Raw genomic sequence first — 26,487 nt, forward strand, 5'->3', positions numbered from 1 at the left:
TTCCGAGATGATGTCCAGGGCATACTTCCGTTGAGACAAAAATATTCCCTCAGGGCCACGAGCTATTTCAATACCTAAGAAATATTTGAGTGAAACCAAATCTTTCATATGGATGCACCGATTGAGATACTCTTTGAATTTCATAATGGCTACAATATCATTTCCCTCAACAATCAAGTCATCAACATATATCAGCATGTGCAAACGAACATTGTGTTTGAAATAGGTGAACAAAGGGTAGTTAGGATATGATTGAACAAACCCGAATTGTATCAAGGCCATTGTTAACTTCGAGAACCAACATCTAGGAAATTGACGTAATCCATAGAGAGATTTCTTCAATTTGCACACTCTTATTCGATCCTTAGATGTAAAGCCTAGAGGCAACTACATGTATACCTCCTCATTCAAATCCCCATGCAAGAATGCATTATGTACATCCATCTGATGCAACTCTCAATTTCCAGCGGCTGCCACAACTAAGAAGGTTCGAACTGTCGACATTTTGGCCACAGGAGCGAAAGTCTCATTGTAATCCAACCCCTCAACCTGTCTATTCCCGAGAATAACTAGGCGCACCTTATGCCGTTCAATTGTCCCATATGAATTATATTTGATCTTATAGACCCATTTACTCCTTATTGCCTTTTTCTCGAGAGGTAGAGTCTCCAATGTCCAAATACCATTATCCTCCAGAGCCTGGATTTCCTTCATCATAGCTTCTCTCCATTTCTCACTTTTTATTGTCTTAGAAAAGCTGGTGGGCTTGGCTCCTGCAGTAACTGCAGCTAAGAAAGCTTGATGTCTAGTAGAGAAGTTAGTCCATGTCATATAATTCGCTATGGGATAGGGAATCATACCTAAGGACTTTGATTCAGAGTTGGCTTGAGTGTGAATGGGGTCTTTCAAACACTGAGCAGTGTAGGTCACGTAGGGCTTTAACAAAACAGACGGCGTGCGATGTCGATGTCCCCTATCAAGTTGCTCCTCTAGTGTTGTCAGTAAAAGTGACAGTACAATTTATATCTTACAGAAATAAGGGTGCAGTTCATTCTTGGTACAAAAAGCACATGATGTAAATAAATATTTCCACCCAAATGTAAAGTCCCTTCCTTCACTACAGTAGTTTGCTTCCCATTGGGAAGTCCCACCGGACACGGTGTAATATTCCGAACATCAATCAATAAATTAATTTCTCCAATCATATGGTGCGACGCCTTAGAATCAATTATCCAATCAGTAGAATTTTTCTTACTAGAAAGTCTTTCTATTCCACCAGATTTATGAGAATTTAGAATATTAAGAAGTGTTGTCCATTGATTTCCACTCAGCCTAGGAAATCCACTACGATCATGATCATTCGTGGTTCCAACCTTTTGTCCTCCAGTCTCACTCACCGCTACTTGGGCAGCGTTTTCTCTTGCATTGTTCCCTCGTCCACATCCACCGGCACCCATGCTCAAACCACCTCGCCCATGACCTACTCCTTTCCCGATTGAGCGTGGTCTTTCTCCCCACCATTCTGGATATCCGATGACCTGAAAGCAGTCATTTGCTTCATGTCCAGATTTTCCACAATGTGTACAACTCACGTTTTTATCCTTCATACATGCAGCAGCTACTTTCGCACCAACACCCATATGTACCGCAAATCCCACGGTTCGTTCTTCTTTGCTCTTGGCTATATTTTGATACATTTCCTCTTATAGACACGGTTCAAACTTGGCAACGTCTCCATGCTCAAAATATTCGAACGCACGGTGCCATTCTTTGTATCATCAAGGCCCATCAAGAACTGATGTACCCTCTCTTCTTCTCGCTTCTTTTCAAGTACGGTCGCAATACTGCATTTGCAACTGCCACAACGACATGCAGGTACTGGATCATAATCTACCAGTTCATCCCACATGACCTTTAGCTTCCCGTAGTAAGCCATCACTGCTTGTCCTTGTTGTTTACAAGCAGCCAAATCAGCCTTCAATTGATGGACTTGAGGTCCATTCCCGATAGAAAATCTTTGTCGCAGATCCTCCCACAAGTCTTTCACGCTCTCGGTATACGATATAGTAGATCGCAAGGTGGGTTCGATAGTATTAAAAATCCACGCAACCAGCATTGAGTTCACCATCCACCAATCTTCAATGTCGGTCGAGTCATCTGTTGGTTTACCCAACGTTTTGTCAACGAATCCGAGCTTTCTCTTTGCTCTGAGGGCATTTCTCATAAATCTCGCCCATTCCTCATAGTTCTCACATTTCAATTGGACAGGTGAGATAATCATTCCAGGGTTGTCAGACGGATGCAAGTAGTATGGCGAGAAGATGGCCATGTCCTTCCTTCCCTGCACCTTTTCTGCTGTCTTCATCTCCACCGAACATGATGGAAAATCTGTCGATATGCCTTCTAGTTTGCTGGTCGACGAGCTATAGTGGCTCTAATACCATGAAAAAAATTGTGGAAAATTCTGTGTCTTCCATTGTGCAAGATACAACGCATATATACAATTCCTACGCCTGAATTTCGGAGATTCAGTTGAAGTAAGAAACTACTAATTACAACTGGCCAAAGAAATCTAGGAAACTGCTAATTACAACTAGCTAAAGACGTCTAGGAAACTACTAATTACAACTAGCAAAAGAAATAAGAAAGCTTCCTAAAAATACATGCTAGAATATTTACATTCCTATATAAATTAGATCTCCCAATAGTGTTTGAAAATTTTAGGTATATTTTGAGAATTTTAAAGCAAATGAGGAATGAAAGAGTCACAAGGTATGTTTAACTCTTTTTGAAAAACTAAGGGTATTTTTAAGTCAATTTATGAAAAGTTAAGGTATATTTAACTCTTTTACCCTTTTTTCACAATACTTTATTTGAATGACTTATTGATTGGATCCAAAATTTTAAATATTTAAACAATTATTTTTTCTAAGGATTAAAATCTATATTATATGAAGGAGATACTTGACTCGATTTTAGTGGTAATTTGTATGACTGCTGGTACTTTTCAAATATAATGAACGTAGCTGCTTTTCTTGAAGGTTTAACAATTTCAGGCAATGATTGATTTGAGTGCCAAAATCACATAGACACGTATGGTGGTTTTCTTTGCCTTTGTTGGAAGTTATCGAGGATGTTTGGAATCATGGGCATTTATTCAATAAAAGATGTTATATGGGCATCACTTCAGTAGTTCCCCTCTTATGTTCTTCTGTACCTATCGAAAATAGTAAAAGATGATTTCGGTGCAATCTAGGGCATTTCTTGTAGTAAACGAAGAATAAAGGACTCCTGCCTCCTGCTTCCACAGAACTCAAGTTGACCTAGAAAGTATGTGCAAGGATGTATGCACTTGTTATTTATTTTCCCCATCTAATAATGATCAAGATGATGAAGAGGAGGTGCAATCTAGGCTCACAACTTCAAACATAAAAGGCTAATTAAAGTTAAATAAGAGAAGATCCCATGCTTATTTACTTAGTACAAAAACCAGTTTTATATTTGGCAAGATGATGCATGGGATGGACTGAGAACATGTCTTTGCCCTAGCGTTGGAGGAATTTTTTGAACCAATAAGCTGAGCGCTTTGGGTATCTCTTCAGCCCATTCTTGTAGTCTATGTAGTTAATACCAAAACGAACTGAGTAACCATCGCTCCATTCGAAGTTGTCCATAAGCGACCGCGCAAAGTATCCCTTCACATTTACACCTTTCCTGCAAAAATTCAACCATAACCTCAATAAGTACTTATTTCCTTTCTGACCTGTCTTGGCCCATCATATCATTTTGAAATAAGTGCTTTTTCACCAATGGCAAATAAATACGCTGAAACTTACCCTGCTACAACTACAACCACATGCCACTAAATTGTTGGTTTTTCCCCTGAATGGGTCCATTTTTAAGATGATGGGTCCTATTCCGAGTTCAGCCCAAATATCTTGAGCTGATTCTCGAATAGCCCAATTAATCATTTGGTTTCTGAGTTGAACCAAGCAGAAGCAATGGCATTGGGCTCGCATTTTTGAGTTTTATTAATGATTTTCAAAATTGGACCAGAAAATCAGGAATCATTCTATTTTTTCTTTAAAATCGATGATTTTGGTTAGCAAATCGTTGAACCGACGATTAACCGTTTGAATTGTTTGAACAATTTTGACCATTTTTCAATTTTTTTAATTTTTTTAAATTTTTATTTTTTTTATAACAAGTCAACCATTTGGGTCAAACAATTGGACCGTTTGAACCAATAATCAGACCCCCGACTGATTCAATCACCGATTCAGTTTTAAAAACCATGGTTCTATTAATAAGAAGAAATGGACAATGATCGAAAAACTCACTTAATGGCTTTTTGAACAAAAGAAAGATGGCTTTGATAATATTCTATTCTCAAGTTATCCACCAGCGCTTCTTTCAATGTCAAAGAGCTATCATCCTTCTCCGACACCCCTAAAAAACATATATAAAAACAATAAATAAGTATTTAATTCTGATCAATGATCAACATGGCACAAATCTTGGAGCACAGAATTAATGTGAAAAGCAACAGATCAAGAGCTCAGTCTCACCATTCTCTGTAATATAAATCACCGGATCTTTGTATTGTTTCTTTACATAAAGTAACAGGTCGTGTATTCCCCGTGGGTACACAAAGAGCCAACTTGAACCAGCCTGCAAATTTTCATAATATATAGTTAAGCTTAAGTTCTTGAATGAAATAGTGTTATTTAAGAGGGTGTTCGGTACGGTGTTGTTGTGTTGTAATTAAGGGTGTCAATGAACCGGTTTTGGATTGAACTTCATCCAATCCAAAATCAATTTGGATGGATCAATAAAACATATTGGATTGGACCAATTCAGTCGAAAATATTTTTTAGATTGGACTGGATTTGGTTCGTTCGTAATAAATTTATATTGGATTGGATTGGATTAAGCCAAATCCAGTCCATTGTTATAAGATAAGAATATAAGTGTTAATAGATCAAGTTTGAGTTGAAACCAATCTAATTCAAAATGAATTTGAACAGATTGGATGGTCTAGACATTGAATTGGATCGATCCAAAATAATCCAAAATATTTATTGGACTGAATTGAACCTGATCCATTTATAATGAATTCACATTGAACTGGATCGGATTAGAATTGCACTTGCATTTTGAGTTAATCAATATAAATTGCTAATTTTATTTTCACAAGTGTTCATTTTTTAGTTGAAGCGACAGTCATAAATGCTATGATAGTGCAATGACAATGTACCAAGCACCCCCTTGGTCGATGAAGGTGGGTGTTCACCAATTTGTCCATTTTTTAAAAGTAAACAATAGCCACATCAGCAAAAGCAACAATATATATATGCTGACATGGCAATCCCAACTTGCTGAACGCCATACCTGTTTACCAATTAAGGCACCCTTCCGTGTGGCTGTCATAAAAAATATATATATACAAGGAAAATTCACAATGTAAGTATAGTAAGTGATGTACATAATACATTTAAATCAGGTTGTGAACTGAACTTACTTGACAAATTAACATGAGAATCTGTATTATAGCTTATGTTAACATAATTGAAGGAGAGGGCATTGGCTGCATAATTGGCAGTATAATAATTTAACCCAAGGAAATCAAATGATCCTTTTACTGCCATGGATTGCTCTGGGGTTAATTTCGGCAACCGTTTTCCAACAAGAGATCGCATGCTCTCTGGATAGTCCCCATAGGTTAATGGATGCAAAAGCCTATTAAAAGAACACAGTTTAGTTAATCGTACATCTTTTAATTTCTTCATTTTATTAGCTGTGAATTGTTTATAAAGTTGTATTTGAAAACAATGTAAATAAGTGTGAATGTAAATATGTAAAGTATAAAACCATTCATATAAGTTGTAAACTTGGGTTAATTTTGTACCAATAAATTTATTTTCTTACCAAACAGACTTTTATAATGGATGCAAACATAAATATCAATAAAACGTATGCTTTTTTTCCTTTTATCAAAAACCCATTTGAATGCAAACCAATCGTGACCCTAATGGTCAGTCATTTGTCAATTGTCAATGCAGGAAAAAATGAACCAGAGTGCAAATTTACCCAGAATTGAGATTTACACTCCATTTGCATCGGTCATTTCCAAATGCAGCCTAAGTTTCAAAAGACAAAACAAAATTAACTGGATTGAAGACAAATGGGTTTGCAGAACAAAAAATACAGAATCCATTTTCTTGGTTATATTATGTGTAGTTTTTTTTCAAAATTGAAACAAGAAACATGTTGAATTTCTAGATTAAAGAATATATTTTCATCTGTTTATATAATATCATATTCCATAGAACAGTAACTTAACTTTTACACTTCAAAATTTATTTTTGTTTTAAAAGCCATTATTTATTTTGATGCTTTCAAGAGCATGGATTGTTTTTTGAAACAAAATTCTTAAAACGAAAACACTGTCGAGGAATCTTGTCATAGAAAACACCTCAAATCATTAATACGCAAATGGGATAGGATTAAACCAATCCATCAATGGACTCACCAGCCAAACATGAAATCAATAGCTCGTTGAGCAGCCTGGATGTTTGCCTTGTCATTGGAGTAGGGCACAAACCAATGTGACACCAACGTTATTCCAATCTTGCCCTTTTGAGACGCCTGATCAGTGTTATAAACAGAGAGGAATCAAGAAATATATATCGTTTTGTTAGAAAGTAAAAATCTATTCAGAGATTGCATTTAATAGGTTTAATGGTTCTTTGAAATAGTATCAAAGCCTGTTGATCAAATGCTCTAATGTTCAATCTTCACCCAATGGGTTTTTGGATGATAATCCATGTTAAAAAATAAAAACCTATTCAGAGACCTCACTTAACAGTTCAGGACTCACGCTATAGCCCACCACTTTGATGGCCAATGGCATTCAGATTGCTAATAATGAAAGAATTACAGACCTGATACTTGTCTTTGTATGCCTTCACTGCTGCTGCATGAGCAAGGAGTTGGTTGTGAGCCACCAGGTATGGCTCCGTGCCTGAATTCCCACCGGTGCAGCTTAAGCTCACCCATGGAGAACATCGGCCAGGGGCTAAAGTGTCCATGCTGTACCCACCATTGCTAAAGGTCCATGGCTCATTGAAGGTGATCCAGCTCTTCACCCGATCACCGAACTCTCGGAAGCAGATTTCCGCGTAATCACGGAAATCATCGCTGCAAGTTAGATCAGCGATGCCCAACTGGATTAGTTTGGATCATTTGAATGTTTATCACTGAGAGAGAGAGATCTCCACAGAGAGACTTAAGAAACCTCCTTATTCATCTAAGTGAAAACGAATCACTTACACAATTTTAGTATTTAAGAAACCTCCGTATTCATCTTCAAGTGCTTGGGGAAGATCCCAATGAAAGAGGGTCACATATGGCTGCAAACCTATGCATTCATGACACCAAATTAACAATGATATAGACAGAGAGAGAGAGAGAGGAGAGAGAAACAGAGAGAACCGTGGGAGAAAAGCTCGTCGATGAGATTGTTGTAGAATCTGATGCCTTCCCTGTTCACTCCTCCACTTAGTTTCCCATCTAAGATTTTGAGAAAAAATCATTAGGAAGGAAAGAATATTTTACCAGAAATAATAAGTTTTAAACTTTTAATCTGTAAGTTTTTTCCTTAGGTAATGCTTGGTTTGAAGGCAGGGAAAGGAAGGGAAATGTAAGGAAATCTTTATAAACCTTTCTATAAGTTCTTCTTCATTTCCTTACCTTTTCCTTCAAATCAAACATAGCCTTAAAAATTTCTTCTTCTTTTGGTTGAGTTAATCAATTTTTTTCAAAAATATATGGGCCTGTTTGATACGTCTTACCGCACGATCTTTTGGCTGTTTATAAATCGGGTAGGCCAATTTTTTGTCATTCTTGTTTGATTCACAGAAATCTAACCATCAAAAGTCGGAACACCGAAAAGATGCTGGAAGCTATTTTGGGCTGATTTCGGGAAGCTCCAAATGAAACTTTTCGTGCCTTTCATTTTATATCATATAGAAAGATGTACAGAAAGACGTGTATCTGCCAAACTAGCATTGGACTATTCAAATCTTCATGCAAAAGTTCAATATATTTTTTGACTTTCAGAACTACCAGAAGATCTTCCCAAAAAGACTTACCAAATGGGCCGTATGTTATTTAGAATTTATGAATGAATCTAGTGATAGACTAAACAATTCAAATCATACAAACCACCATAATCAAATCTTACGTGGCAATATTCTAGGCCAGGAGATGGAAAACCTGAAGGCGTCTAAGCCCATTTCCTTCATTATTTCCACGTCCCCCTGTAAAATTCATTCATTGTTTAATTAAAAATTGCATATGTAAGAGAATGTGTATTCTTAAAAATACTAAATATAGATCTAAGGGTGTCAATTGATCGGTTTTGAATTGTATTTAATCCCATCCAAACCTTGTTAAATTGGATTTGGATGGTCCATTATAATTATTAGATTAGGCCAATCTAAAATAAATTGGTCCATATTCTTATTGGTCTGAACTGGACCTAAACCAAATTTCCAATAATTCCATTATGATGCCAAACGCTTGTCCAATTTGAAACCAATCAAAATTGAAGCTGGTATAAAATCACTTTAATGAAAGTACTTTTACGAAAGTACTTTTACAAAATAAAATATTTTTATGAAATCACTTTTGTAGAAGCAATTTTATAAAAACTTTAATAAAAACACTTTTACGAAAGTATTTTTATGAAATCATTTTTTCAAAAGAACAACAGAAGTACTTTTATAAAAGCACTTTTACAAAAACATTTTTATAAAAGCACTTCTTTCAATGCTAAAAGGGTATATATTTGTAATTTTCATATTTTCTTCATTTTAATATATTTTTATAATTTTTTACATGTTATGTTTTTTATATAATTATTGATATTTTATTTAGTCTGGATTAGATTAAATCCAACCCATTTACATTTCAATGGATTGGATTGGATTAGGTCAAATCCATTTATAAGTGAATTCACATTGGACTGGATGGGCTCGGATCAAATCTAGTCCAATTGACACCTCTATATAGATCTAAGTAAATCACATTGGTAACAGGTGAATCCACATCCATGCGGGTATGTAGCCTGTTGTGTGCAGCATGGTGTAAAGACGATCCTGAATGCCATGCGAGTTCGATAAATTTCTTAAACTACCCTTACTGTTTAGGACAATGACATACCAAAATGTCAAATTTTCCCTTACTTTCGTTCCTTCTCAGATTCTCTCGCTCTGATCTTCGACGATTTACAATGAACTACAGTGACCAACTGGCAATGGCAGTTTTGCAACGGTGACCCTCGACTTCTCTGATTCTCTATGATTCTCTCTGTTTCTCATGAAACGATTAATTAAGGAGTGGTTTTGCAATGGTGACCGTCGCCGGATCTGATGAGCACCGTCGCCTTCGACAGCAAAACTTGTCGCTGCAATTTCCGGATGGCAGTGCGACGGTGAGAAAGGTTGGAGATCTCAAATCTAAAAGGAGAACCTATATCTGAGATCTGGCCCGTCATCCACCGGAGTATACAACACCGGCAGCTTTCGGGAGTTCTCCAGCAGTGCTATCTTTTCTTCTTTCTCTCTCGCACTCTCTCTCTCTCTCTCTTTCTCTCTCTCTCTCTCTCTCCCTTTTTCTTTCTTTTTCTCTCCATCTTTTTTTTCTCTTCCTCCTTTGACGCTCCTTATATCTCCCATTCTACGATTGCAGCCACTACAACTTCTAGCAGCAGCTGCATTCCCTTGATTAGCCACCTCTGTTTCTCTCTCATATTCTCCCCTCTGTCATTCTCTCTTATTCTCTCTCTCTCTCCATCTTTACCCCACCCGTCTCTTTTCATGTCAACGGCATCACCGCTGCAACTTCAAGTGGTGGTGGCTTTTTTTGCTTGCTTCCAATCTCTCTCTCTCTTTCCCTTTTTCTTTATTTCTCTCTCCATCTTTTTTTTCTCTTCCTCCTTTGACGTTCCCTCTATCTCCCTCTCCCATTCTACGATTGCTGCCACTACAACTTCTAGCAGCACTTGCATTCCCTTGATCAGCCACCTCTCTCTCTTTCATTTTCTCCCTTTTGTCATTCTCTCTCTCCATCTTCTTTATCCCACCCATGTCTTGTAGGGGAAGATGGGGTCACTGTAACTTTGGAGGAAAAGCTCTGAGGCGCATCTAAAGACACTGTCTTTAGAACGTTATTTGCCCCCATTCAGTTTTATTGAATTTGTTGTTGTTGGGTTACAGGCAAATTCGTTCCCAGGATATAATAGAGCCTGGGCGAGAATCTGCAACCAACAAAGTTGAAGAGTCTCCAAAGAAATCTTCTGTGAGATTGTAACAGACCGAACTGAGAGAGAAAGAGTGATTGGATTTTAAACATTGTGTGATGTAGAGTTTATTCATGCTCCTTAAATAATTTGTGAAAATGTATGAAGAAAAGGTAGGTGTTGATTTAGAGAAGGCACCTTGAACAGTCACAATTTCAAACATTGTGACTGTTTAAAAAGTAGTTAACGGTGACTGTTAACTTTGAATTGTGCCTCTTGATCACACCGATTGAATTGTGATCGTTGATCTCATCAACGGTGATCAACGGTCATCAACGCACCAAAACCAAAGTCATCCATCACGAGTCACGTGAAATGCGAGCAAAGTGCAAGCAAAATACGAGCAAAATGTACTGCACACATACGTGTGCACGTGCATTGCATAGTATCAAATCTCCATACTCTCCTCTATTAATTTTAAGAAGTGTAAATCAGCTCCTCTTGAAATACTTAAAATAAAACTTATAATTTTCCAATGTAGAATAAATTCAAAACTGAATTTTTATAAGAAAAAAAACTGATTTTTCAACCAAGTGTACAGATGCAATTTCTAATTGACCAATCAAACCCATTAGATTTAATCTCTTATGAGATTAAAATCCAATATGTCTCTTTTCATAGCGGTGGTTTTTTTTGCTTGCTTCCAATCTTTCTCTTTCCTTCTTTTATTCATTCTCTTTACCTCTCTCTCTCTCTACGCATATCCCTTATTCTTCACCGCTGCCATCCAATGCGGCTACAACTCTGCAGCGGCATCTTCACGTCAACTTATTAGGGGGGACCGAGATCGACGAAGGACCAGAGAGAGGTTCCCATCGATGTATGTTTACTTAGAAAAAATTTGGACTCAAAGGGAAACTGAGCTCAGATGAGCTTCTGCCGATAATTTACAGACGATAACAATGGTGGTAATGGCGACGAAGAAACGGGGAGTGAGGAGAGGGATGGTGAAGAATAAGGGAGAAGGATAAAGCGTAAAATTGGGTTTTACTATGATGACAAGGTGCCAATTGAATGATTGATAATATCTCCTGCTAGTTGTTATAGCAGCAAATGCGTATGATTGACAAGTTTGTTGATAAGATGTGCTGGTTAATGGAAAGATATTCTTACACCTGCACATGACAACTTGGTTGTCGGTTAAGCCAAAGACTGTTAGATCATCTGAATTTGTCCACCTAATTACATCTCACCTAAGAAACTGGGAACCAGTGCCCCACTCCGTGGATTTTCTTGCATTTACGCTTTTATCCTTTTTCATCAAATTATTAAGTGGCATCCACTTTGGGCAGGGCGGGCTCGAAGCTCGAGTTAAGCATTTCTTAAATGTTTAAGGGCCCACAGGGCCCATTTCTTAAATTATTTCATGTCTCTTTGAAATCATGCAGTCCCGATTCCCAACACACACCCACACAAGAAGGTAATTGTATTAGCTATGCTTGATTTGATGGCAAATGAGAGTGGAAATTGATGGAAGTTGTTAAGTATTTTTGTGAAAAAGTTATTAAAGGAAGTTCATCGATGTACAATATGCATTTTGGCCATATCGTATGTGTTTAGAAATGGTTGATATATACATTTTTTTTTTATTTTTTTTGTCAAAATTTAATTTTTTGAAAGTTTATAAGATGTTTTTTACTATTAAAAAAAATTCAACAAAGACACGTTTTAAACCATAACTTTTTCAAAAGATATAATATAATACGTCCGATACTTTGAACTATGAATGCAACAAAAGCCCATTAAAATATAAAACCAAAAGAAGTGAAATCAGTGTAATATGTACCTTGTAACGATGATAAAAATCAATGGCTACGTCTCCATTACTTCGGTCTGCTATTTTGCCTGCATAACATACCACAATATGATAATCAATTTAAAAAAAATTTCTTTAAATTAACCTGGTTTCTTAAGCCCACAAGTCAGTTTGGCCTATGGCACGGCATGGGCCTGTATAGGCCTAAACCATAAATCATGTTGTGTAGGCCCACACAACATGACCCGCATTTTACACGGGCCACCCACTGATCATGCCATACCAGCCCGGCACGGCCCGCTTTACAGGGGCCATCCACTCGTCACATGTCAACGTAGGCTGGTGATATACCCTTAATCGGTGGACTAAGCATTATCAAACTTAGTCTACACCGGATTTCCTACCCACTGCTCTCTACCCAGTCTCGAATTATGGGAGAAAAAGTGAGTACGAAATCTGGGTTCTGATCTACTTACACTTAAGGCTTTTATTAAATTGTACATTAATCAAAGAGAATTCATCAAAATTCATAGTGGTGGTTTTGATTTGTCAATTTAAAAGTGAAATCTCCTGATACGATAATCACCCAATCGTACTCTTCGGAGTCTAATCAATCAAAACCCACTCTCTCCATGTTGATGAATTCTAATCAGTTAATTAATGTAACACTTGAAAGAATTAAATAATTTAACTCAGGAGACTCATGTTACAATGGAAGAAACAATATAGATTTACATGAACTTTTGAATGAAAGGTAAAAGATGAAAGAAAGAACCATTGTCATCTCCAAAAAAACCCAGAGAGAGAGAGAGACCTGGATATTTGTGAGTGAAAGTATCCCATATACTGGGGCCTTTACCACCTTGTTTAGCTGCACCTTCAAGCTAAGAAACCATGCACAAGGGTCAAACGCACGCTGCCAGATATATATATCGTAGCAACTTCTGCAAATTAACTTAAGTAGGTTTCTTGCTGAAATACCTGATAAGAAGCTGATGCCGCCCCAAAAACAAAGCCTGCTGGAAAACTCTATCGGTTTAGTGAAGTTGAGGAATCATTACTCAGTGTAGCACCCCCGGATCGACCCAGCAAGTCGACAAGGATAAGCAGGCCGAGCAGGGGGAAGCTTTGAAATGCCATAACAGCCGGTTTGGGTTATGGAGAGGGTCATCTCAGCATCCTTTAAATAGAGAAGCATGAGCATAGATACATATTTGTGGTAAATAGATAAAAAAGGGAACATTTCCCTCAAGTTTTGTGGTATATAGTACCCATTGACTTTTCGGATAACTATGGATACATCCGATGCAGATTTTTTGATTCCCACGGCACAGCTATAAATATTCAAAATATCAAAAGACATACCTTATACACCTATACCCGGCCCATAAATTGGCATCAATACCGAGCTGGCACCTACCCGAAATGTACTTTGAACCTACAAATGCTGACACTGGGGTTATCCGTCATTCTCCCAAATTATTGAAACATTCCCCTAAAGTTTTTGGTTGTTGCTGAAACCATACCTAAAGTTTGATGGTTGCAATCACCTCCCTTGAACTTTCTAATACAGTTGCAAGTAGACCCCCTCCGGTGGAATCTTATAAAAAGACATGATAATGTCTAAACTACCCATACAGTAACTACTGAGAGAATTTAAAGTTGCATCTTTACATTTGAGTGATTGATATAAAGGGCAATTTTGAAAAATAAATCAATTGTAGAAAAGAGATTGAAAGGGTTTGGGGTAGTGATTCATATGAAGAAAATTTTGAAAAATAAACATTATTGGTATTTTAGACATATTCATGCCTCTATTTTAGAAGATTCTATCAAAGGGGGCCTACTTGCAATTATCAGAAAGTTGAGGGAAAGTTATTGCAATTATCAGACTTCAAGGGAGGCTTCAGCAATGCCAAAAACTTCATAGGAGATTTCAACAATTTATCCTAAATAATAATTATTACTTGTAAAGTATTTGTCTACAATTGGTAACAACATAAAAAGTAATAAAGTAAAAACTGTATGGAACTATGGATGCTTTTTATGGATCGGCTATGTTACTAAAAAAGACAACAAATAACTAGCTTTATGAGAATGATCTCCTCTCCCCTCCCCCAATGGTCCATGATACAAATATAATACAGGCCCTAAGGATAATCCCTTGACAAGATACTTATAGCCCATGTTAAGGCCTTGTTTAATGTTCGTGGAAGATCTGGCCGCCAAAAGCAGAAACACCAAAAAGACACGATAAGCCCATTTTGGGCTGATTTTGGGAAGCTCCAAATGTTGTTTTTCATATCTTTTGCATTTTATTCTCATACAAAAAGACACGGAAAGATGCATGGAAATACATGTATCTACCAAATTAGCTTTGCATTTGCTTAAATCTTCATGCAAAAATTCAATGCATCTTTCGACTATCAAAGCTACCAAAAGAAATTCCCAAAAAAATCTTGCCAAACTACCCTAACGAATCCACAACTTAATTTCCTTATCTCTAATATGGGAATGGATAATGTCCATTTAGCTTCTTGCATTCTCTAATTGTCCGTCTGCATCTCCACAAAGGGTCCATCTTCACCATTAAGCATTCAATGGTCATCACCTTCAATCCATCACGTGGATACTTTAAATCTTGGATGCAACCAAATAGGGTTGTGAATGCAACCCCCATTGTCAATCTGAAAATCAGATGGTGTTTGGCAAGTCCTTTTGCACGGTCCCTTTGGACTTCAGCAAGCTCAAAAGACCAAAAAACTAATTAGTCTTTTCCATTTGGTAACCAAAATCCAGAAAGTTGAAAAAATGCATGGAAGGCTGAAAATACTGAATTTAAGGAAGCTTCAAATGAATATCTCTTGTCTTTCTAAAAAGACTTACTAAATGACACTTATATTAGGGTAAAAGATACTTTTCACTTAAATACCGATATGGATAATGATTTGGTAATCCATTAAAATCCAGATACGAGAGGTTGTTACGTGTGAGTGAAATTTAGAAAAAAAAAAAAAAACTTTTAACATACCAAACCAAATACATTAAACAATGTGAGCTGTAATTTGTACCATATGACTATAGCGTATTCAATGTTGAAGAGTTCAACCGATTAACACTCGCCTTGTGTCCCCACAGGAACATAAATCATTTTCGTAGTGTCCCCACACGACTATAAATCATTTTCGATAGTGTCATCACACGACCACAAATCACTTTCGTTGGGATAGTACAAAATACTTTTTCAACAACTATTTAATAATTCTCAAAATGATGTAACCAATAGCGGGGCTCGAAATTACATTGACATCGATAATAATTCATTTAGCACATCTAAGATTGTTGATGAGCGCGAATTTGGCCCTCCTTTGTGATATATGGTACCTCGGAACAAATAGGTGATATCCAGAATCATTTTAACAACAATTTGTCTTAGCCAAGTTGATGGTGTCTCACCCGACAGCCTGGAACAGGCGCGACCTAGCGGCCTGGTCCTAGCCGACCTGGCCCAAGCGCAAACTGGCAGCCTAGCATAGGCGTGACTTGGCCTAGGCGCAAACTGGCAGCCTGGCACAGGCGCGACCTGACGGCCTGGCCCTGGCGCGAGCTGGCAACCTAGCCCTGGCGTGAACTAGCAACCTGGCACAGGCATGAGCTAGCGGCCTGGCCCTAGCGCGACCTGGCTGCCTGGCCCTGGCGCAACCTGGCGGCCTGCAAGACGTGATCGGCGACAAATTCGACCTACGTATCCAAACAATCCCACGATCCTTGGAAGTTGGCCCACGTGCTGAACGATCCGGAGGGTGGTCAACGTGCATGGCGGTTACCTCAAGGAATCTATGACCACTTAGACGACTTCTCAGAAATCTCAGATATGGTGCATGAAGCCCATGCCAAACAATGCCTATATAAAGTCACCAACCCCAATGGAGAGAGGGGGGCAAATAAGCATATTCTAGCTCTCATACTTTGTGATTTTTAGCTCGCAGTCTATTATGAGAGTACTGACTTAAGTATCGGAGTGACCTCGTCGGGTTAGCAACCACGGGTTCTCTGATCCTCTTGCAAATCAACAGTTTGTCGTCCGCCTGGAAGCTAGATCACCTCCAACATGGAGCAGCTAGATCGTGCAGCATCAATTTGCGTCGTCTGTGGGAAACGTTACAAAAAGCTAGGCTCTCATCCTTCGAAAGGCTAAGTCCTCCTCTTCCAGAAAGCTAAGTTCTCACCTTTTAGAAATTAAAATCTCTCACTTTGTAGTTTCCATTTTTTAGGAACTCAAAGACTATGCAGGAAGTTGATGGCCAACAGACTAAGTAGCTCTACCAACTTTATTTCGACTCGAATAAAGCCTCATCAGTCCTCTTCGCGAGGTACCCTCTACAAAGGTGAGCTCTTCGTGGCTTCCGCGGGGGTATGCAACCAACAGACTTCATGGACGCCTCTACCGGTCGAGCCTTCCAAGGCTCCCATGCGAGCTGGTGACCTAAATCAGTAGTGTTGCCCCCGTAGGTCGAGCTCCTAGTAGCGTCTTATAGGAGTGGGTAACCGACGTCACTAATGAGGCTGATGCAACATAGCCGTAGATCTAAGGAGCCGACCTGGCGGCCTGGCCCAACCGTGACCTAACGCAGCCTGGCCTAGGCGCAACCTAGCGGCCTAGCCCAGGCACAACCTGGTGGCTTGGCCCAGGCATGGACTGGGGGCTTGGCTCGGGTGCGACTTGGTGGCCTGGCATGAGCGCCGACATAGAAAACTTGCCCAGGTGTGAACTGGCGAACTGACAAAAGAACTCGGCATGGGCACATAAGTCCTAGTTACCTCCTCGGCATGGGCACATAAGACCCAATCGCCCCTTCGGCATAGCAAAATCAAATATCAATGAGAGTGGAGTACGAGTCGCTCCCAGAGCCTAAGGGCTAAAGTGTCGAATTGGCAAAGACTTTGGCACCACATATGACCTAGTCGCCTCTTCGGCATGGGCAAAATTAAGGGTAAGGAGAGTGGACTGCAAGTCGCTCCTAGAGCCTAAGGGCTAAAGTGCCAAACTGGCAAAGACTTCGGCACCACATAAGACCCAGTCACCTCTTCGGCATGGGCAAAATCAAAAGTAAAGAGAGTGGACTGTGAGTTGCTTCCAAAGCCTAAGGAATTGAATCGACACTTACGAGCTCATCGAATTAGTCATTTTAGGCCAAAAGGAGCAATCTACTCCCTTCGCCGAGTTACTTTTGGCTCGGGAGTGCCGGGCAAATGATGAGGGCGAATTTGGCCCTCCAATGATATTGTGACACATGGCACCTCGAAAAAATTAAGTGACGCTCGGAACCACTTTGGCAACAACTTGCCTTAGCCAACTTGATGGTGTCCCACCTGGCGGCTTGGCACAGGTGTGGCCTGGCACAGGCGCGACCTGGCACAAGCGTGACCTAGTGGCCTGGCCCTGGCGCGACCTAGCCCAGGCGCGAACTAGCAGCCTAGCACAAGCGCGACCTAGCGACCTAGCCCTAGCGCGAGTTGGCAGCCTGGCATAGGCGCGAACCGGTAGCCTGGCCCTGGCACCAACTGGCAGCCTGGCACTAGCGCGAGCTGGAATCCTGACACTAGCACGACCTGGCGACCTGGCGGCTTGGCCCTGGCGCGACCTGGCAGCCTAGCCCAGGCTTGAACTGGTGGCCTAGCCCAGGCGCTGACCTGGCGGCCTGGGAAATGTGCTCGGCGACAAATTTGGCATGCATATCCAAACACTCCCACGGTCCTTGGAAGTTTGCCCACGTGTCGAATGATCCGGAGGGTGGTCAACGTGCATGGCGGTTACCTCAGGGAATCTCAGACCACTTAGATGACTTCTCACAAATCTTGGATACGGTGCGTGAAGCCCATGCTAAACAATGTCTATATAAAGGCACCAACCCCAATGGAGCAAGGGGGGGCAAGTAAGCATATTCTAGGTCACATACTTTGTGATTTTTAGCTCGCAATCTATTATGAGAGTACTGACTTAAGCATCGGAGCAACCTCGCCAGGTTAATCACCTCGGGTCCTCTGACATTGATTCCTTGCAGGTCTATAAAGAACAACAAAGCTCAATAATCAATCCAACTTGCCACCAAGCGGCTCAGCCCTCTAGTCAACTCGGCACTCTCGTCAGCTCGTTACCTAACTTGCCTAGCTCGGCCCAGTCAACTCGTCACCTAATCTGCCTAGCTCGGCCCAATCAGTTCAGCACCTAACCTACCCAGCTCGGCCTAGTTAACTCGGCACCTAATCTGCCCCCAAATCAGACCAAATGATGAGGTACTTAGCCAAAAAATTGATACATCACCAAAAATTGATTCATCAATTGGGATTATCATTGAAGTACAGTGGTGTAAAATGGGTCGTCTTTCCCACTCTTGGGACACTTCGGGTGGGTTGGCCCAGTAGGGCCTGAGCCCATGTGGGTCCGAGCTGGACTAGGGCGGGCTGTGGGCTGGATGGGCGGGCTATAGGCCACATCATGGGCCAAGCACATGTCAGGCTGGGCTACAAGTCGTGCCTTGGGCCTAGGCCAAACCAAACCAAAAAGACCTAGACTTTTTTTTTTTTTTTGCTAACTTTACTTTGGGCTTTGTCTGCTTTGGGGACAAATTGAAAAAATAAAAAATCTAACAAAGAAATGATAAAACAATACTTACCAAAATATAAAATGGACAACAAATTGAAAAAATAGGAATTTTATTTCATTTAAAATATAAAAAATTACGAATTGAAAAACAAAAGTTACATTGTTGAAAATATAACAAATAATTTAATAAAATTGAAAAAATTACTCCATCTCCTTGACGTTAATCATCCGCTTCATTAGGTGTAGTAGTGTCATGTCCTTCTTTATCTTGTTGCTTATCCTCAACATTCAACAAATCTTTAAAATAGGTGTCTTTTTTTTGTTTCTCATGGAAGAGAAAATGCTTGGCCAAGTGGCCAGTACCACCCTTGCTATTAAAACTAAAGCCAATCCAACATTTTTGGCAAATGGCTCTTTTTCCCTTCCCCTCAACATCCTCTATTTTAAATATTTTTTAAATCGGACTAATGAATTTACCATTGGAGAATTGGTTTTGGGAGGAGGAGCCAACCATTATTTTTAATTCTAAAAAAATAAGAATTAATTTAATTGCACTTATGTTATGGGCCCGGCGTAGGATCTCGTCACGGGTCGGTCCACCGGGAGAGACTCCTGTCTTCCCTTGCCCTTGCGTACAGAACCTATTGTGGCAATCGCGTGGGTGATTTGTCCAAAAGATCACCCGAACTCTCCTAACACCTTTCTTGGTTGAAAATTGAATACCTTTATTTCAATTCGTGGCTCCTTAAATAGGAGATTACAGAAGGAAATTTCTAATTAAACTCAAACTCCTAATTACCTATTCCTAATGGTAACACAACTCTTACTTAAGATAAGATAATATAAGAAAGGGATGAGGAATGGAGTATCTGACGGCGAGTTTGGCGAGCAGAGCTAATGTGGTAAGATAAGTGCGGGCCCACCCTGATGAGCTATCGTGTGGGCCCTACCCTACTGCTGCTGCCGATGGCGCGTGCATCTCAGAGTGCTGCTGTCGTGCGGTGCGTGCTTCTGCCGTGTGGCGCGTGTTGCGCGCTGCCTGGCGGTGCATGCTGCGTGCTGCTGGGCGGTGCGTGCTGCTATGTGGTACTGCCGGGCGGTGTGCTGCTGTGCGTGCCACTGCCTATGACTGCGCCGCAGTGTGCTACCGGGCAGTGTGTCCATAACATCACACCCCTCCTGGACTACGAGCTTGTCCTCAAGCTCGAGTTCGGGGTAAGCATTGTGAAGATCGGTCCAGGGGATCCAGGTGGCCTCAACTGATGGTAATCCGTCCCATTCTACTAGAACCTCAAAGATACCCTGATTGATGCACGACTGTACAAGAGCCCGAGGTAGGAGGATGGGTCTATCGTCCTTTAGAGTTGGTAGAGGAGGCACTTGGTCCGACGGAGTCCCTATAAAAGGCTTCAGGAGGGACACATGGAAGATGTCATGGATTATGTTGTGGTCTGGTAGCTCGAGTTGATAGGCAACCTTCCCGATCTGCCTGAGAACCTTGAAGGGCCCACAAAATTTTGGGGCCAGCTTGGGGGGTCCTCGACGCCTGAGGGAGAGATGTCAGTAGGGTTGGTGCCCCAGCCAAACAAACTGTCCCGGCTTGAAGGTGACTTCGCGGTGGTGCTCATTGTAGGCGTGCTTCATGCGCGCCTATGCCTACTAAAGGCGCAAGGAGACTTTGGCCAGGAGGGCATCGCGATCTTGGATGTTGCGATCGACTTCTTCCAGCCGTGTTGAGCCTAGCTCATATGATAGGAGACAGGGAGGGTCTCGGCCATATACCACCCGGAAGGGAGTCATGCCAAGGGAGGAGTGGTAGGACGTGTCATAACAGTATTCTACCCATGGAAGGCACTTCACCCAGTGCCTGGGCTGGTCTCCCAAAAGACAGCGGAGGTACATCTCTATTGTCCGGTTCACCACCTCTGTTTGGCCATCTATTTGTGGATGGTAGGCAGAGGAGAAGGCAAGGTCTGTTCCCTGCAGTCAGAAGAGCTCCTTCCAGAAGGCACTGGTGAAGATCGGGTCCCTGTCACTTATAATGGACTCGGGTAGCCCATGTAATCGGAAGATGTGGCCGAAGAAGGCGTGGGCCACTGAGACCGCATTGTAGGGGTGAGATAAGGGAAGGAAGTGGGCATACTTTGAGAAGCAGTCCACTACTACAAATATCACCGATTTCCCTCCCACCTTGGGTAAGCCTTCAATGAAGTCCATGGAAATATCTGCCCAGATCTGAGTGCGGAGGGTGAGGGATTGGAGAAGGCCTGCTAGGTGCAAGTTTTCACACTTCTGCTGCTGGCACGTTGAACAGTTCTGGATGAAGTCTCATACCAAAGCCTTCATGCGCCGCCAGTGGAAATCTGCATGGACGCGGTGCAGTATTTTCTGGATACCGTCATGCGTGGTGTTGTGCATGTTGGAGATAACGGAGGGAATTAAGGGGAAGTCGGTTGGAAGATAAATTTTGCCTTTGTACAGTACCAACTTGTCCTGTGTGCTCCAATTGGAGTTGGTCGTTCCTGCCTGTATTGTCCTGAGCATATCGCTCCATTCGGGTGACTATGGCAGTTCATTCCGAATGTCTTCCAGTAGGGAGGCTCGGGGCTGTGAGATTGCATGGAGTAGCATGTTGTCATCGCGATGGGACAGGGCATCTGTGGCATGGTTCAAGGCCCTTGCCTTGTAGTCTACCCGGAAGTCAAATCCAAGGAGTTTGCTGACCTAATGCTGCTGTGGCGAGGTGGTGAGCCGTTGTTCCAGTAGATATTTGAGGCTGTAATGGTCCATCTTGACTATGAAGGATCTGCCCCACAGGTACGACCTCCAGTGTTGCACTGCCTTAACTAGGCCAATAAGTTCTCGTTCGTAGGCGGGCAACTTAATGTGGCAATCGGCCAGCTTGCAGCTGAAAAAGGCGATTGGGTGCCCTTGTTGTTGTAGTATCGCGCCTATGCCGGTACTGGAGGCGTCACACTCCACTGTGAACTCAAGATCAAAGTTTGGAAACTGTAGAACTAGTGTGGAGGAGAGGGCTTCTCTTAATTTTATAAAGGCTACCTCAGCTGTACCATCCCAGAGGAAGGCATTTTTCTTGAGCAGACTTATTAGTGGGGCTGCCAGCAGTCCGTAATTGTGAATGAACTTGCGATAGTATCCGATCAGCCCTAGGAAACCACGGAGGGCCTTGGCGGATTGCGGTCTGGGCCATTCTTTGATGGTCTGAATCTTGGAGTCATCCACAATGACCCCTTGACTGCTAATTACATGTCCTAAGTAAAGGACCCTACATTCCTCAAAGGAGCATTTTGATCGTTTGAGGAAAAGCTGATGTTGCTGCAGAAGTTCAAGAACAATTCGCAGATGTTGCATGTGCTCTACCCAAGATTTGCTATAAATTAGGATGCCATCGAAAAATACCAAGACAAATCTGTGGATATGGGAGTGAAACACCTCATTCATCAGGGCCTAGAATGTGGATGGCGCGTTGCTAAGACCGAAGGGCATGACCAAGAACTCGAAGTGGCCATTGTATGTTATGAAGGTCATTTTCTCTACATCTTCTGGGGTCATTCGGACTTGGAAGTATCCTGATTGAAGGTCTAGCTTGGAGAAGTACTGTGCTCCATGGAGTTCATCTAACAGCTCATCTACGACTGGGATGGGAAACTTATCTTTGACCGACCATCCGACTGTTAAGTTCTCTGTAATCCACACAGAATCTCCAAGTCTCGTCTTGCTTGGGCACCACGAGAACTGGGGAGGAGAAGGGAGAGCGGTTGGGGAGGATGATCCCTTGCTGTAACATGTATGTGCACTGCCTTTTTATTTCATCTTTATGTCAATGTGGGTAGCGGTAGGGCCTGACAACAACGGGATCTGATCCACTTATCAGAGGGATTTGGTGGTCGCAAGCTCTGGGAGGGGGAAGCCCCTTGGGCTCCTTGAATACTGTAGAGAAGTCCGTAAGGAGCCTTTCCATATCTGTTGAGCGTGAGTCCCCACCTTGGAGTGTATGTAGCTACACCCTTGTTCTTATTCTGGTTCCCCGGCATGTGACTGGTTTGCCATCCAAGTGGAAGGTCATGGTCAGGGCGGCGAAGTCCCATAGAATTGGTCCAAGCGTGATCAGCCATTTAACACCTAGGACAATGTCACATTCATCCAAAGATAGCATGAATAAATCTGCTTGGAAGGGCTCTATTCCAACCTAAATTCTGGTGTCTTTGCAAATTCTGGGGCTGTGAACTCTTTCACCGTTTGCCATGGCCACCTATAATTGTGGTCTTCTTTCCATGGGCAGTTCTAACTTGCGGGCCGCCTGTTCACTAATGAAGTTGTGGGTGCTACCCGAGTCTATTAGAATACGGACTGGCCGCCCTACTATCAATGCTCTCAGCTGCATGGTTTGGGAGGTCTTGACCCCCGTAATGGCATGGAGGGAGATTTCTGGTTCTGACGCTGTAGGTTCGTCCTCTTCCTCTTCGGGTTCTTCTACTAGAAGATAAAACAACTTCTTACACTTGTGGCTGGCGGAGTATAAGTCATTGCAATTGAAGCATTGCCCCCTTGTGCACCGTTCCGCCATCTCGGCTCGGGTCAGCCGCCTAATGGGGGGTGCAGATCTGCTGCTTCCTATGCTTGACACTGATCTGGAGGGGGTTGCTCGCAGGCAGCCTTGGTTCTCTGTTCGCGATCGAAAAGGGAGTCACTCCTGCTATCTTCAAAGGCGTCCATGTTGTTGTCAGACATCCTATACTGAAGCCCCCGTGGGAGATCTGCATCTTCCTTTCAAAGGCACGTGCGAGGTTCATAGATGTGACTAGATTAGGGGGGTGCTACATCTCGACGTCCACCCTTAGGGGTTCCACCAGCCCTGTTGTGAACATATCGACTTGCTAGTCTGGGTGTACCGAGGCTACTCTGGCGAGAATAGTTTGGAACTGGCACTGATAATCCGCCACAGTCCCGGTTTGCTTGAGGTTGATCAGTTTGCCTAGCGGGTTGCTTGTCAGCAGGGGTCCAAACCGGAGGAGGCAATAGGATTTGAATTGTTCCCAACTAAGCCCATAGAACCAGAGATGTGCCTCTTCTGTGAGGTGGAAAGCGGCCAGACTGACCTTGTCTCTGTCATCAGTGCACTGGTTGTGGAAGAACTATTCGCAGTGGTGCAACCATCTCAGTGGGTCTCCAGTGCCGTTGTAGGACGGAAATTCTAGCCGACTGTATTTGGGGATAACAGTGGCAGTCGGGGTGGCCGTCTGATGTTTGCTAGGCATTTCTGCCCAGTCCAGTGTGTAGCTGTTGTTGGTGGTGGTTCCTTTTGAGTTTCTTTCCCTATTGGCTAAGAATGTCTCCAACAAGCTTCGAAGCTCCCGGACATCAACCTTGACCTCACGTACCTCCATGCTGGTCTCTACAAGTTTGTGCTCCAGTTCGTGGACCTTGGAAGATAGAGGCTATTGTTTCCCCATAAAGGTAGTCTCTAATACCAGAATGTTATGGGCCTGCGTGTAGGATCTCGTCACGGGTCGGTCCACCGGGAGAGACTCTTATCTTCCCTTGCCCTTGCCCTTGCGTACAGACCCTATTGTGGCAATCGCGTGGGTGATTTGTCCAAGAGATCACCCGAACTCTCCTAACACCTTTCTTGGTTGAAAATTGAATGCCTTTATTTCAATTCGTGTTTCCTTAAATAGGAGATTACAGAAGGAAATTCCTAATTAAACTCAAACTCCAACTTGAACTCAAACTCCTAATTACCTACTCCTAATGGTAACACAACTCTTACTTAAGATAAGATAAGATAAGATAAGATAGGGATAAGGAATAGAGTAGTTGGCGGCGAGTTTGGCGAGCAGAGCTGACATGGTAAGATAAGTGCGAGCCCACCCTGATGAGTTGTTGTATGGGCCCCGCCCTACTGCTGTTGCCAGCGGCGCGTGCGTCTCACAGTGCTGCTGCCGTGCGGTGCGTGCTGCTGCCGTGCGGTGCGTGCTGCTGCCGTGCGGCACGTGTTGCGCGCTGTCGGGTGGTGTGTGTTGCGCGCTGCTGGGCAGTGTGTGCTGCTGGGCGGTACTGCCGGGCAGTGCGTGCTGCTGTGCGGCCTGCTGTGCGTGCCGCTGCCTATGACTGCGCCGCAGTGTGCTGCCAAGCGGTGTGTCCATAACAACTTACCAAATGGTTGGATTACTGATATATATATATATATAATTGCTAAGTGCCTCTCAAAGCCTCCTAAATGGATAAATTGCTAAGTGCCTAACTGCCTAAGTGTATGATAGTATGACAATATGAAATTGTACGAGAATTGAGATGAGAGACCCAAAGAGTATGAGAATTGCTGAATTGGTGTGATGAAAATGGTGGATTGGTGTAGAGGATATGGTTATTTATATGAATTGAAAATAATTCAATTGCCCAAAATACCCTAAAAATTAGCTATTTTTTAGTTGTTGGGGGTGGGGGTGGCAAATGGGTGGGTTGGGTTAGGTTGGGTAAGGGTAGAATATCTACCCACCCATATGGACCCACCAACTCACCATGACCCATCATCAATCATTGTTAAAGGGTCATAACCCACCCTAACCCACTCATATTGACCCATTGACCCTTAACCACCCTCACCTATAAATACAAAAATGGGTTAGGACAGCTTGTATACCCGAAATAACAATTTTCAGAGAATAATCTCTCTAAAGACTACCACATTACAAAAACGAATCACGTCAACCCGTATACCCAAAAAATGCAAAAAAAATGTAGATAAATACAGAAAATAGTACAAAAATTGCAAAAAAATAGATAAATGCAAAAAATACCAAAAATTTATGAAAAATGCAAAGAAAAAACTAGAAATTACAGACAATTCAGAACTTTTGTAGAAAAATTCAGAAAATATGCAAAAATACCAGAAATTTGCAAAAATTCAGAAAAATACAAGGGATGATGACTCTGAAATCAGCAAGAAATATATTATTTCTTCTTTACCTTATTTCATGGCATGTCAACTTTGCTTCAAAATATGTCACAAGATTATTGTTTTGATAAGAGATTTTTGGTGGGGGTAGAATGATGGCAAAAATCTATCGAGCAATATAAGGGAGCCCTATAAAATTTTTCATTTATGCCCACACCACACAAGCTCTTGATGACATTTCATCCAAAATTCTATATGAAACACCCAAAGTAGCCCTACATAAACAATCATGATCCATCATGACCACAAGAATTTGGCAAAATTTTGGTAATTTTTAGTTTATTTTATTTAATGCCATTTAATATCTAATTGCAATTCAAATTCAAATGTTGACCAATCAAACTTGGATATAAATAAATCCAATTCCATTCAATTTGATTTATTTGCAGTGCTACCATATCATGAGAGATGAGGCACCTATCAAAACACAAGACATCACTGTTGTTGTTGTCACCATCATCATCATCATTATTTGTATTATCATCACCATCGTCATCAAGGAAAGGACATGTCCCATGCACATGTTCCACATAAATAAAAGTAAAGGATAAAGAGGTAAAAAGATATTTATATTTTGATTTTCTTTGGGATAAGTAGACTGTATTCCACTTCAGACTTCAAAATTCTGAATTCCACTGCACACTTGCAACAATTCAAATGTCAATCACATTCACCTTAAACACCAATACCCGCCATGTATTGGCATCAATTCTAAGTTGGTACCTACCCTGATTATACAGTGGAGCTAAGAATTCTGGATGGACTGAACAATAAACCCCCCC

At 41.6% G+C, this 26,487-nt stretch overlaps 2 protein-coding genes across 2 annotated transcripts; both read right to left on the reverse strand.

Moving 5' to 3' along the window:
• Nucleotides 1–1,681: 1,681 nt before the first annotated feature.
• LOC148872669 (uncharacterized) lies at nucleotides 1,682–2,365 on the reverse strand. Its single transcript, XM_088970156.1, has one exon. It carries the CDS (start codon nucleotides 2,363–2,365, stop codon nucleotides 1,682–1,684), a length of 684 nt encoding a protein of 227 aa, XP_088826282.1.
• A 953-nt stretch (nucleotides 2,366–3,318) lies between these two features.
• Nucleotides 3,319–13,336, reverse strand: LOC148872670 (beta-glucosidase 12-like). Its single transcript, XM_088972457.1, has 13 exons — nucleotides 13,101–13,336; nucleotides 12,934–13,003; nucleotides 12,150–12,208; nucleotides 8,246–8,321; nucleotides 7,495–7,572; nucleotides 7,333–7,420; nucleotides 6,945–7,200; nucleotides 6,533–6,648; nucleotides 5,522–5,739; nucleotides 5,392–5,423; nucleotides 4,569–4,671; nucleotides 4,341–4,449; nucleotides 3,319–3,714 (listed from the first exon to the last, which is right to left on the reverse strand). The coding sequence occupies exons 4-13, from the start codon at nucleotides 8,304–8,306 to the stop codon at nucleotides 3,546–3,548; spliced, it is 1,230 nt and encodes a 409-aa protein (XP_088828583.1). The 5' UTR covers nucleotides 8,307–8,321; nucleotides 12,150–12,208; nucleotides 12,934–13,003; nucleotides 13,101–13,336; the 3' UTR covers nucleotides 3,319–3,545.
• Nucleotides 13,337–26,487: the final 13,151 nt, after the last annotated feature.

Source organism: Nelumbo lutea, chromosome 2 (genome assembly GCF_056320005.1).
Source record: "Nelumbo lutea isolate HS-2025 chromosome 2, American lotus-T2T, whole genome shotgun sequence".
In the NCBI taxonomy this organism is placed as follows: domain Eukaryota; kingdom Viridiplantae; phylum Streptophyta; class Magnoliopsida; order Proteales; family Nelumbonaceae; genus Nelumbo; species Nelumbo lutea.

Coding starts and splice junctions, on each gene's coding strand:
- LOC148872669 (XM_088970156.1), bottom strand. CDS start 2,365: ATGAAGACAGCAGAAAAGGTGCAGGGAAGGAAGGACATGGCCATCTTC.
- LOC148872670 (XM_088972457.1), bottom strand. CDS start 8,306: ATGAAGGAAATGGGCTTAGACGCCTTCAGGTTTTCCATCTCCTGGCCT. Junction 6,649..6,944: donor CATACAAAGACAAGTATCAG/GTCTGTAATTCT, acceptor AACACTGATCAG/GCGTCTCAAAAGGGCAAGAT. Junction 4,672..5,391: donor GTGCCTTAATTGGTAAACAG/GTATGGCGTTCA, acceptor GAAAATTTGCAG/GCTGGTTCAAGTTGGCTCTT.